The 13,681-nt window shown below is 41.7% G+C and overlaps 1 protein-coding gene across 1 annotated transcript; it reads left to right on the forward strand.

Annotated features, from left to right (window-relative positions):
* The first annotated feature begins 6,558 nt into the window (after window positions 1-6,558).
* On the forward strand, window positions 6,559-13,372 carry CD180 (CD180 molecule). Its single transcript, XM_073680204.1, has 3 exons — window positions 6,559-6,722; window positions 9,477-9,643; window positions 10,932-13,372. The coding sequence occupies exons 1-3, from the start codon at window positions 6,630-6,632 to the stop codon at window positions 12,667-12,669; spliced, it is 1,998 nt and encodes a 665-aa protein (XP_073536305.1). The 5' UTR covers window positions 6,559-6,629; the 3' UTR covers window positions 12,670-13,372.
* The last annotated feature ends 309 nt before the right edge of the window (window positions 13,373-13,681 follow it).

Below are 13,681 nucleotides of genomic sequence, written 5' to 3' on the forward strand. Positions count from 1 at the left end.
CCTGCATGAAAATCATGTTTTTCTTGAACGATACCGACTTCTTCCTGTACCACTGCTTGAAGAAGTTGTCTTCCAGAAACTGGCAGTAGGTCTGGGAGTTGAGTTTCACTCCATCCTCAATCCGAAAAGGTCCCACAAGTTCATCTTTGATGATACCAGCCCATACCAGTACCCCACCTCCACCTTGCTGGCGTCTGAGTCGGAGTGGAGCTCTCTGCCCTTTACTGATCCAGCCTCTGGCCTATCCATCTGGCCCATCAAGCAAGAGTCACTCTCATTTCATCAGTCCATAAAACCTTTGAAAAATCAGTCTTAAGATATTTTTTGGCCCATTCTTGACGTTTTATCTTATGTTTCTTGTTCAAAGGTGGTCGTTTTTCAGCCCTCCTTACCTTGGCCATGTCCCTGAGTATCGCACACCTTGTGCTATTTGATACTCCAGTAACGTTGCAGCTCTGAAATATGGCAAAACTAGTGACGAATGGCATCTTGGCAGCTTCACGCTTGATTTCCTCAATTCATGGGCAGTTATTTTGTGCCTTTTTTGGCCAACACGCTTCTTGCGACCCTGTTGGCTATTTGCCATGAAACGCTTGATTGTTCGGTGATCACGCTTCAAAAGTTTGGAAATTTCAAGACTGCTGCATCCCTCTGCAAGACATCTCACAATTTTGGACTTTTCAGAGCCCGTCAAATCTCTCTTCTGACCCATTTTGCCAAAGGAAAGGAAGTTGCCTAATAATTAAGCACACCTTATATAGGGTATTGATGTCATTAGACAACACCCCTCCTCATTACAGAGATGCACATCACCAGATTTACTTAATTGGTAGTTGGCTCTCAAGCCTATGCAGCTTGGAGTAGGACAACATGTATAAAAAGTATCATGTGAGCAAAATACTCATTTGCCTAATAATTCTGCACAGTGTGTACTAAACTTCTTTGGAAGTTTTTATTATTTATTACCAATAAATGCTAAATAAAGAATAACTATAAATCAAAGACCATCCAAGACTGAGCATGTATTAAGAAATATAGATAACGAGAATAATAAATCTAGGTCAAAAAAATATAATAAAGAGAAACTGATAATGTAAATAACATCTAAATTTAATCATGCGTTAAGAAATCTAGACGTCAGAACAGTAGTCCTGCCCTCGCTTTGTCTTGATGCTGATTTTTGTGCTCTGCCGGATTCGGGGAGTCCATATATTTCATGGCCAGCAATTTTTTTTATAGAACTGCTTCAGGTTATGGTTGGTTGTTGGTGACATTGGGATATTTTTTACATACTGGTCAATTCAGAGCACAGAGGAGTATTGCTGAGGGGGCCATCTTGGCAAAACTGATGGGCTTAGGATAACTGATATAAATGAACGGAAATCACACCTGCCACCATCGGAGAATCATTGCATACAGCTTTATTCTGCTCCCTATGAGTTCAGGTTTTTACTTATACAGTGCCATCATATTTGGAGTGTGGGAGGAAACCAGAGTACCCAAAGTCTAGGATGATCTCTTCTATTATTTATTGGGAGGTGAGGACATGTGCAATGTATTTTTGAATCTACTTTATATGTCAATGGATTGTTTTCAATAAAGTGCAAAATAGGGGGAGAGGGACAGAGATCAAGTGTAGTAGATGACGCCTCTTCTGGCCAGCCCGACCAGAAACCATTGTCACCTAGTACACTTGGAGTCCTTCCCTCTCCCCCCATTTTGTACTTTATATTTTAAAGAACTGTTTTCGATAAAGAAGAATTTGCACCATTGGTAAGTGCCACTTGCTTTCTCTGCTTATTATCTGTTCTTTGGAAAGTGCATGGTTCCCATGCAACTGTGGTGAGCATTCTGGATAAGTACCTGCTATCTGGAGAATACTGCCAATCTATTCTTTTTTAGGGAATATTTTACATTGAAGTCTTTTTTAGCAAAGTGCTATGTGACTTGAGTCAAAGAAATTCAGAAGTTTGGATTTTTTGCAACTGTTGCATGTCATAACATAAATCCAAATTAGCCATTCAAGGACAAAGCTTAGAGGTGCCTGTCCAGGTTTGGCACGAAAGTCTGCAGTCACTCTATGTGACTGCAGAATTGTAAATCCTCAACTTGCACGGTGCAAGTTTTCAAGATTCTGCATTGCTAGCGCTGGGAGCTGTGAGTATGCAATATGCATTCTGCTGGTTGCATTCGGACTAGACATGAACCGCCTCGCTCAATTCACTGGTAATGAGCGAGGCCACACAAGTCTAGTCGAAATGTGGCTGATAATATATGACGCACCCAAGGGATGGGGACTCGGCGCCCGGGCCTTGCTGTTTGGTTTTGGGGGATGCCGCGGTGGTCGGCTCCCGGGGCCGTACCCTGAGGTCACTCTTAAAAGCAAGAAATAATGGGGGAAAAGGTGTATGGGAAAGGGGAAAGTCTGTGACGCCACCCGTGGTGTCTGGTGAGGATCACCAGCGCTGCTACAGTCCTCTGAGGCCGGTGGTCAGGCAGCTTAGTTGGTGCGGCTCCCCACAGGTGGAGCGGGGCCTCAGGGCAGCGTAGGAGAGGGGATGCAGGACAGAGGGGACCCAGCCGGGTCAGGAGAAGAATAGGCACACTCACAACAGTTCACTTCAGTACCTTTATTGGTGGTGTTTCAGGCACGATCCAGGGCACTGTAGGGTGAAGGGTGCATATCGGGACTCTCCCCAGTGAGCGGGTGTGGGGTCTCCTGTTTCTTGCCTCTTCCTGATAAGTTTATGACCTGCCTGGAGCTAGGCCTAACTTGGTCTCTGTCTTGCACCGGCTGACCTGGTGGTAGGGCCTTCTGTTGGAGATCACACTCCTCTGTCTCTTGGGCCTCAGTGACTCCTGACCCTGGTATACCAGTCAGCTTTTGGTGTTCCTGGGACATATAGTTCGCCAGGGGTTCCGGTTGTTTCTGCTGGTCCTAGAGATCCTTGCAGACACGGACCCTGTGTCCGGTAAATGGTTGTGGGGTGAGCTGGTTAAGCTCCTCTGCCCCCTATGTAGCTCACTTACTCCACTTGCCTTCGGCCGCGCTCGTGGCCCTCACTAGGCTTCACACTGGCAGTAGGCCTCGCTACTCTTCACCGCTCTTATGGCATCGGCACGCCTTAAGCTCACTAATCTGAGCTCCCTGAGTCTAGGCTGGACTGGCAACTTCTCTGGCTGCAGCAGACTGACCTCCTCACAGACTAGACTGAACTGCCTAGCTCCTCCTTCCCTATTTATATCCCTAACGGGCTCCCTCTGCTGGTCTGAGGTGGAAGGTGGAGGTGTGTGAATGCTATGAGGGCCTCTTGTGGAGGAATCCGTCCATGCACCCCTCAAGGATCTGTGGCACCAATGCGCAGCAGGGCGCCACATATGCATATTGCAAACTTGCGGTTTCATGATCACCCGCTGCCGACGCCAAAGTATCTTGACAGCGCGCTCTATGCGCGATATGAGGATTCACAAGTTTTCTGTCACAGAGTGGCTGCTGGTTCGAAATATGTTATCCTTCTTTTTTTATGTCCCTTTTCCCCTTAAATATGCTTTTAATTGAGTTTCATTAAATGTTAAGTTTTAAATACAATATTTTTTCTTTTGGGATTGCTGGATTTGTGTCACCCCAGGCCTGGATGCCACAAACTTGTAAGGCTGTGTCTGAGAGCAGGAGGGAGGTTCTCTGGTCATGGACCATTTGCATGCAGCACCTCCTGTCCCAGGCCAGTAGGGGGAGCAGGCTGCCCCTATAAAAACTGGTACTGAGGGCAGGGTTAGGGAGACCAGGACCCACTTCTGAAGTATCCAGAAGGGTTCCCAGAAGAGAGGGACAGGTCAGCCGCAGCTGAGGAGTCCAGGAGGCAAAGGAGGAACAGAAAGCCAGGGACAGAGGCAACGAGAGCCGGTCCTAGGAGACAGAGACTACACAACCGGACACTGGGGTCCGAGGCTGTCAGGGTTGCAAGCCCTGCAGCAGATAACCAACCCGCAAGGGATTTCAGGTCCCTTGGCCAAGAAGCCTGGAGGTTCCGCCACACAGAATAGACCGGTACAGCACGGAGAAGCTACAGGTACCTAAGGCCCGAGTCGCAAGCCATACGGGCGTAGTACACGGCAAGCTCAGGGACATGGGCTATCATACCGCTAAAGGGGGAGATAGTCAGCAAGGGCAGAGAGAGAACGGTAGGCCAACCCACTCACCCTGACCAGTGGAGCTCGCCTGAATGCCCTCAGACACCCAGGTCCATTCCTACCCTGTACTCTTGCTGGGTCTATGATAAGATCAGTAAAAGACCCTGGACTGCATTATTGGACTCTGTGTGGTTACTGCCGCGCCTGCACCATCACCCCCAGCATCCTATTACCCTGCCCTGAGGCTACACTCCTCCCGTGGGGAGTTGTACTATTCCCTGCTGCATCCCCAACACCAGCCTCAGCGGTCTGCCTTGCAGCGGCGGTCCTCCCTGACCGCAATCCACGGGTGGCGTAGTCGGACATTACCTACAGCACATCATAGACTACCACTGGTCTGACCACCCTGAGCCACGGGACCGGGTCGCCACTACTACTCCCAGCATTGCCCTGAAGACCGGTCCCAAGTGCCCCACGGCCCAGGGGGTGAGTCAGATTTTTCCAATTGCTCTCGTGCCTCGCCCATTTTCCAGCTTGTATTTTCTCCTTCTGTGCATCCCTAACCTGATTAAAAAATCCCAGGGCAACATAGCACTTCGGGAGAGCGGAGAAGTACTTTTTCTTTTTTTGTATTTGCTGACTTTCATGCCAAACCTGGACAACCACGTTAAAAGGGAACCTGTCAGCTGATACATGCTGCCCAAACCGTGGACAGTGTGCATCAGCTCCTGGCTGTGCAATCACAGCCATGTATGTTTCTCTCTGAAACGCTTTCAGAGAGAAACACTTTTTTTCACCACCGGGCACCAAGGTGCTTAGGTGACTAGTTGGACATGTGGGTCTCCGGCGACTTCTCCCCCCCACTGCCAGTGACGGACAAGCCTCTGCCTATATGCGCACACTGGGACAGACCTGTCAGCATTTGAGAGTAAAATATACATGGTTGTGATCGCACAGCCCCGATCTGATACATACTGTACACGGTTTGGGCAGCATGTATCAGCTGACAGGTTCCTTTTAATGGGCATCTTTAAGGTTTAATGACAAGGGCTTTAAACTAATACAAGTTAATCAGACACTGGATCTGAGGTCTATGATAGTATGAGACGGTAGCAGCCATGCTCTGTGAACAATTCTCAATCCTCATTAGAATTAGCTATTTTCAGAGCTGTGGGTGAGATTTTACGAATTATCATCCATACAGTGCAGAGAAAATATACAGTGTATATAGAGGGGTGCTGTGAATTTGACATCACAGCTTGTCAACGTATAGATGCAATGCAGACTGTGAAATCTGCAGTAAATTTGCAACATAATCCACATCTTTTGGCCGTCCCATGTGGACGTAGCCTAAATGTAATTTTGGGACCAGGTTATAGAAGTTCATCCTACAGAAACTTTATTCTGCGTCCTTTATATTGTATATCTAATATACTAGTGGTGATGACTCTACATCTGTCATTTACCCCTTCCTGACATAAGCTGTAGTAGTACACCCTATGCCTATGCCTGATGTAAGGAGAAAGCTGAGATAAGCTCACGCCATGCTTGGCAGGTGCCAGCTCAGTTCACTACTGTTCAACCATTCATATGCAATTGTCAATCTAGGACAACGGCATTTAAATGCTGTGAGCGCACGTGCAAACGTTGTGGCACATGTCTGGCAATGAGTTTGCAGGGTGTTTTTAACCATGGCAGTGAGGGGTCCTATTGCAGGTTCAAGTTCCCAAATGTGGATAATAAAGTATAAATTAACTTTCCTTTTCTCAGTTCAAAAAATAAATAAATGAAACATATTTTGTATCATTGAGTACATAAGAGTTGATAACAAAAAGTTACTTAACGCATACATTGAAAAAAAAAAAGAAGGATTTCCACTGGATTGGCATTTTTTGTTGCGGCACAGAAAAATAAAAAGTTATGGATCTCAGAAAGTGGTGCTCCAATATATATTTTTTTAAAACATTAAAATTTGAAATAACCCTAACAGTTTAGTATAGTCTTAACCTTACTGATCTGAGTAATCACATTATTTTTTTTTCCCCACACAATAAATTTGAATGAAAACAAAACCCAAAAAACAATGGTGGTTTTTTCTTTTCGCCATTTCACACCATTTGATTTCTGTTTTCCATGTTTCAGTAATTATATGGTAAAATGAATGGTGTCATTTAAAACTAATCATCCCACAAAACATAATTGCCCATCAGGAAGGGGTTGGAGTACATCTCCTAGTGAGGAGTGAATTTAGTTCCAACCCATTGTTGATGAGATTGGGGGATAAAGCTGTGATATGGTACAAAGTCTCAAGTTTCAGAAGCTTTATGATGGTTTCCAACAAGGCAATTTCTCCATTATGGAGAAGGCAGTATTTTGTGCTCGGCTGCAATTGGTCAGATATCAGGAAACGTTCAGCAATGACTTTTCTTCCAGACGGCAGATTTTCCTTCCTTTATATAGAGAAGTAAGCACTGCTCTCACACTTCTGCATCCTGACAATGGCTTTTTCTGTTTGCTTTCTTTTTTTGCTTGTATTTTATCCATCGCTCTCAGAAGAATCTGCACAATCAGTAGAACCGACCTGTTCTGAGGTACGTACCATGAAACAGGCAATGACTATGAGAAAAGAGAGGTCTAATTGGTACTTATTTTACATTAAACTGTATACCTTTTACACTGCAAGATATAGCAACTGTATATTTAGTATATGGTAGGTTGTGCTTACTGTAATAACAACAGGCAAGAAGGGGAGAATATGTAGGATCATTCATTTGTATATAGATCCACACATGCATATATACACACATATATATATATATATATATATATATACATATATACAGTGCTCGGAAAAAATGAGTACACCCCCTTTGAAAACTAAGATTTTAATCAATATCTCACTGAAGTAGAACATGGCAAAAGTGATTCAGTGGCCAAGTGTCTCCTGATCTGAACTCAACCTAAACACCTATGGAGAATCCTGAAGATACAAGGTGAGCAGCACTCTCCACCCAGCATCCAGGCTCTAAAAGAGGTCGTTCTTGAAGAATGAAAAAAGATAGATGTCGCAATGTTACCAGTTTGTTCATTCCATACCTAGAAGACTTGGTGCCGTCCTTAAAAATCATGGAGGTCGCACAAAATACTAGATGAAGTAGTTTTTCATGTGGGGTGTATTCATTATTGCATCAACTAAATTTGAGTAAAACTGGAGATTTTGTAAAGAAAGTTATATTATTAACCTTACTTTCATGTTGCTGGTTAAAAAAAATGTTCTATGAAACTCAATCTTGTCCAAATTTTGGAAATTGTTCTTGTATTCAGTGAGGTATTGATTAGAATCTTAGTTTTCGAAGGAAATGTACTTCTTTATGCTGAGCACTGTGTATATATATATATATATATATATATATATATATATATATATATATATACACACACACACACACATTTATATAAACGCACACACAGGTGTATTCTTACTTATGCATATATCTGACTCCATACCCAATATTTGATATCTTCAACCTGTCACCCTTCATCTATTGCAAAAGTGCAACCCTCAGCTTGTCACCAGAAACTCCTAACACATGGTAAAGCAAGAATATAGTAGACCCATGATAGACCGTTCTACGTAATGTATGTACTCAGTCACTAGACCTTAGAGAGCACATATGGATGACAACCACCTGTCACTTCTACACAAATCCCTCAACGCATGGATGAAACTCACATCATCAATCACAGACAGATGTTTCATTAACTTTTTTTTCCCACAAGTGTTATTAATATCTTAATACAATTAAGCCGTTCACAAGATTAATGAGTAATCATGATCAAAGGGGGAAGATACGAAGAAATCATCCAAGAGGGGTTTTCAAAAAGGAAAAAGTGGAACAAGCACACAAATGTCTCCACAAATTGGATTTACCACTTATATGTAAAAGTAATAAAGTGGTCTAGACTAAAATAAAAATAAAAATCTACTTCCCATTTTATTTATCTATGAATATGTGACAGTAGCCGCTCACATACTTGGTCTGTATCAATTCACACGGTTTTCAAAAAAGGATGTTCAAGGGGTTCGCTGGTATACAGAATGCATAAAAGGAGTTGTCCGGTATAAAATAAAAAAAAGTCTGCAGTCAATCTGTGACACTGCAGACTTATGAATCCCAGCAGCGCACGCACTTTGCTCTGCGAGGATTTGCAGGTTTCTGAGCCGGGAACAGCGGTGATGTATGCGATATGCATACTCCAGGGCAGAAGCTGTCTAGTGTGCGCGGCCTTGCTCCATACACTTGCATAGAGCGAAGCCACGTCCACTGGACGGCTGGGTCACTAGACAGGGCGCGGCTTTGCTCAATACTAGGATACGGAGTGAGGCCGTGCCCAGTAGACAGCTTCTGCACCTATCTATGCACCGGACATCTATGCACCGGATTTGGAGCTCTGTACTGTACTCCAACATTAATAAATATATTAATTAGCACAGAATTTCAGACTTATTTAGCTTCCTATGTAGAGGACAAATACTTCTAAAGGTTGACAAATTCTTTTCATATGACCTGTCAGAGAATATAGGCAATACATCAAATATTGGGAAGGGTGGTCAAATGAAATCAGTGGTTCAGGATGGTTGAGTACTGTACCATCACAATACGCAATGTATCAGTACCCATGGGTTATAGCCGCAGATTTCCAAATTCATCACTTATTTTAGAACGTTTTTCCCTAATAAGGGGCAATTAGCATCTGCCTTATGGGATTTTCCTCTTTCTCATAAGTTTAAATCGATGAACTTGTCTTTTTTCCAACCTTAAAACTATGATCAAATTGGACTTTTATAATCCTTACATTATTGGATTTTTTTCTAACATTTATCAGTAATTGGTGTATACTAGGTGAGAATTGTATGAAGATAAAAAAGTAATACAAGCTACTAAAGGGAAAACATTTCTAAAAAGTAAAACTGTAGAATGTAAGCCCGCAAGGGCAGGGTCCTCCTCCCTCTGTACCAGTCTATCATTGTTAGTTCATTTACTGTAAGTGATATCTGTATTTGGTATGTAACCCCTTCTTATGTACAGCACCATGAAATCAATGGCGCGATATAAATAAATAATAATAATAATAAAACCAAGAGAATTCTGGATCAATATGAACATCCTACCTGCAACTCCAATCAGATGCACAATGGACTTCACCCAGTCCAGTCACACTATACTCTAAGCTGCCATATTGCATTTATATTGGGCTTAGTAGTCTTACTACATATATTTATGTTGCACTCACTAATCTTTTATTCTCATATTTGTGCATCATTTATTTGATCTGATTTTCAGGTTATTGCCAATAGAAGCTACAGCTGTGATGGTCTAGGACTGCAGGAGATCCCTAACGTTATACCCAGCAGCACAGAGATTCTGGATTTCAGCTTTAACTCACTGTTTTCCTTGTATTCCTGGATGTTCAGTCGTTTCGAAAACCTGGAATACATAGATTTATCAAGGTAAAACATTTTAGGAAAACTTTTTATAATTTATTTGGATTGTAATTTTATTGTTTATTTGATAATGGTTTTAATAGTGGAGGAGGTGTCATCAAGATAACCAATTCCATTAGTGGGGCATTATTGATATCACAAAGATGGTTCTTTGATGTTGAAGTCATCTGGAATTGATATGGAAAGTATATTATACCTTTGGCCTGCTACAGTTCATAGAATTCCATAGGGTTTAGCACATGGTTTCCAGAGAGTACATCAGCTATACCCTCTTGTGTTCGAAAACGCAAAACTAAAGTCATTATTTTCTCACAAGCTCATTCAATCACAGTCAATGGCTCAACATGTTCCCCAGTTTTACAGATCAGCTGCATTGGGATGACCTTCCACCTTATCCACGCTCCAACTAAAACATCTATTGAATCCGCTGTTTGCCAAATTTTAAGTCAACAAAAATGTTATGTGTATGCCCTCATCTCACACCTAGACTACCATTACATTACTTCACTTTAACCCTGATTCCAACACTCTTGCACCCTTATAATCCACCCTCAACTCTTCTTGTGCATTAATTCGCCTCTCTCCTCCTAATCCTGTCTTTGCCTTCCACCAGTCCCTTGACTACTTTAGATGAGCGGATCACTTTGCGCAACCAGGTCAGTGTTCTCTGGCCGTGGACAGGAACTGCGCGAATTCCCTTATCCTCCACGATCGCATTCTCTACTTATGATCAGCCGGGCTAGTGAAAGGTCACCTCCGTGCCACACAGATGAAGTCACACCAGACTGGCAAATCAAACTGAATGCCAGGGATCCCAAAACTCAGGGAATTCGCACAGCTCCTGTCCATGCTAGTCCTCTCTATATATCTCTGACTTGATCTTCTCCTAACAGCTAATCGATCCTCTCAAGACCTCAGTCTGTTCTAGTTTGCTTTAAATACATTCATTGCTAACATTTCTCCTTTGCATCCTCCATATTCTAAGACTTTCTAATAAAACTGGCCACATTCTCTCCCACTTTTGAAACCTTTTAAGACAACCTGAAAACATACCTTTTCTGAAAAGCCAACAACTTCCAAAAACCCTCAGGCCACCACACTGACATAAGTGCAACTTTTACCATCACCTGTCTCCTATCCAATACCTCTTGTAGATTTTAAACCCTTGGGGGCAGGGTCATCTATTTCTATATTTGTCAATCTGGAAAAGTTTAAAATTCAAAAGGGTACACACATTGTTTTAAATTTGTTCCTCCTCTCAAGCTAAGGATTCTATTTCTTCACTATTTTACAGGTGCGGCATTAACTGGATATACAATAACGCCTTTTGGAACAATGCAAGGCTTAATACAGTTATACTCACTGGAAACCCTATAATATACATTGCAGATATTGCATTCCTAGGAGCAACCTCCCTTGAACATTTATACTTGCAAGAAACCTACATACCAGACTTAACATTGATTCCCTTAAAAACCTTAAATAGTCTAGTGACTCTGCATTTGGGAGGTAATTTCATATCTTCCATAAGATTTCCTGAAGATACTACATTTCAAAACTTGACCTTGGTAAACTTTGCATTAAACCAAATAAACACAATATCTGTAGAAGAGTCTAAATTCCTAAACCAAATTAAAAATTTGACTTTAATTCTGAAAGGAAACAATATTAAATACATTGAGCCCAATTCATTCAGCCATAGTGACTTCAATCACTTGGATCTTACTGGCTGTGCATGGAATACAGATGTTTCTTCACTTTTAAGTGGCCTTAATGGGTTGAACACACACACCTTGAGTATTGGCACATTTAGTGACATTACTGCCGATATTGATTTACTTTCAAGTAGTCTGGCTGGACTCTGTAATATTTCTGTAAAGGAGCTCAGTCTACAGTATAGGCAACTCTCTGAAGACTCAAAGGAATCCTTCTCCTGTTTGACCAAGATTGAAAAACTGGATCTCACGTCCATGTACCTTCATTCCCTTCCACATGTGAGCCAACCCAATGTCGTGAAGGAACTTATTTTAAATAAAAACGTTTTTTCCAGTCTTTGTAATATAAGCTCAGACAGTTTCCCATTGCTCACACACTTACACATAGTTGGAAATCAGGACAGTTGGGGCTTAGGGAACAAATGCTTAGAGCGTTTATCCGTTCTGAAATACTTAGACTTGAGCCACAATGACTTTCATATAGCATCATGTTGCAATGCTCAGTTTAGTGGTCTACATAGTCTCTTGCACCTGAATCTCAGTTTTGGAGCACCACTCCAGTTAGAGAGTCCGGCATTTCATGTGAATAAACAGCTGGAAGTTTTAGATCTCTCAAAGGTCCATTTGTTAATTGATGGATCATCAAGTCCTTTCAGCAATTTAGCAGATCTGAGGACATTGAACTTAACTTATAGCCATGTGAACAACAGCTATATAAAGATTTTTGAGGGTCTGATCAAACTACTTTACCTAAATTTGGATGGAAATTCTTTTCATAACCGGATTCTCAAAAGTGAAAACCTGTTTTCCAAGGTTCTACAACTGGAAACCTTGATACTATCGAACTGTGACCTTGAAGTCATAGAGAAACAAGCCTTGCAGAATCTGGGGAACTTGAAATCTGTTGATCTTAGTCACAACAAATTAACTTCCTTCGCTACAAATGCTTTTGGAAACCTGAGTGGAGTGTCCTTAAATTTTGCCTTTAACATGATCTCAACTATTCCTATTGATTTAGTGCAGAATATATCAAATAAAACCACCATCAATTTAAGTTACAATCCAATTGACTGTTCGTGCTCAAACATAGAATTTCTAACCTGGTATAAACAGCAGGAAAAGATCTTTCTAGAAAAGACATATACCACGTGTGGATCGCCACCCTCACTGGCTGGTAAAGAGCTGACGGAAGTGTCAATAACTTGTGGATTTCCTCTTACGTATATCATCATAACTACCGTTGCTGCATTGATCTTCATTATTCTTATAATATGCTTGGTACAATATTGCAGGAGGAGGGTTTATTCTGCCATATAAAAAAAAAGTTCCTTCAGCCATCACAAACTTTGGGTGGGGTGGGGGGAGAAGAGGAGATGTTAAGAGTTGAACTTTAGAAAAAAAACAGAATACATTTTGTAATTTATTTTTACTTTAAATTTTGAATTGTATAAATTTTCTTCTTCTATCTTAACAATTTCATGGGAGAGCCATCTAGCTCGGTGCAGAGGTCACAACATACAGAAAAGTAGGGGGTGAATGCAGTGTCAGACAGAAGAACATTGGGCCCACCAGAGGATTTGATTCTGAGGGCCCACCTTTCTCCCCCACTCAAGAGCCCCATAGTAGCTGCAAGGTTTGCACTATGAAGTCTCCTGAAGGAGAAGCTAGGTCCCACCGAAGGATTCTCCGGTTTTCTGGTGGGCCAGTCCATCCCTGGTGAACGGTATCCATCACCTGTGGTAGATCCTCATTTATCTGTCTCCAGCTTTATATTATATACAGCTAGGGAACCTGGGGGGAAGATAGAAGTGGTTTATTACCAAATGTGTCTTTTTTTAAAGCACTCAACGAGCGCTATGCAGCTGTTGTATCTGGCGATCATATGATTGCCTTGTCTCTGCCCAACAAAGCAGAGCTGCCTATGGATGTAGTTACAGTTGAAAAACTGAGCAATTAAAAAAAATTATGTTCTCCAGAGAGGTTTTATGATTTCTTGGGGGCCAAATTATTTTAAAAAATATGTACACATATAAAACATCTTGAAAAAAAATTAAAAAGTCCCCATGACAAAAAAAAGAAAAATCAGATGTTTGCATAAAATATGCATACATATAGAAAAAAAAGACACATACCAAGTATCTACATGACTGTAATAACGTGGAGAATTCATTCAACAGGTTATTTGGTGTGAAACGTAAAAAAATATGAATAAAAAATAGCTTTTTTTGAGGCATTTGTGCAATTTATGGTAATTTATATGTATCTAAAACAGTGCTAAAAAGAGAAAACAGTTTATCCCATATAAAACAAATCCTCATGCCGCCATATC

Source organism: Phyllobates terribilis, unplaced genomic scaffold (assembly GCF_046119375.1).
Source record: "Phyllobates terribilis strain yellow unplaced genomic scaffold, ASM4611937v1 Scaffold_1__5_contigs__length_1240528914, whole genome shotgun sequence".
In the NCBI taxonomy this organism is placed as follows: Eukaryota; Metazoa; Chordata; class Amphibia; order Anura; family Dendrobatidae; genus Phyllobates; species Phyllobates terribilis.

Coding starts and splice junctions, on each gene's coding strand:
- CD180 (XM_073680204.1), top strand. CDS start 6,630: ATGGCTTTTTCTGTTTGCTTTCTTTTTTTGCTTGTATTTTATCCATCG. Junction 6,723..9,476: donor TAGAACCGACCTGTTCTGAG/GTACGTACCATG, acceptor TCTGATTTTCAG/GTTATTGCCAATAGAAGCTA. Junction 9,644..10,931: donor GAATACATAGATTTATCAAG/GTAAAACATTTT, acceptor ACTATTTTACAG/GTGCGGCATTAACTGGATAT.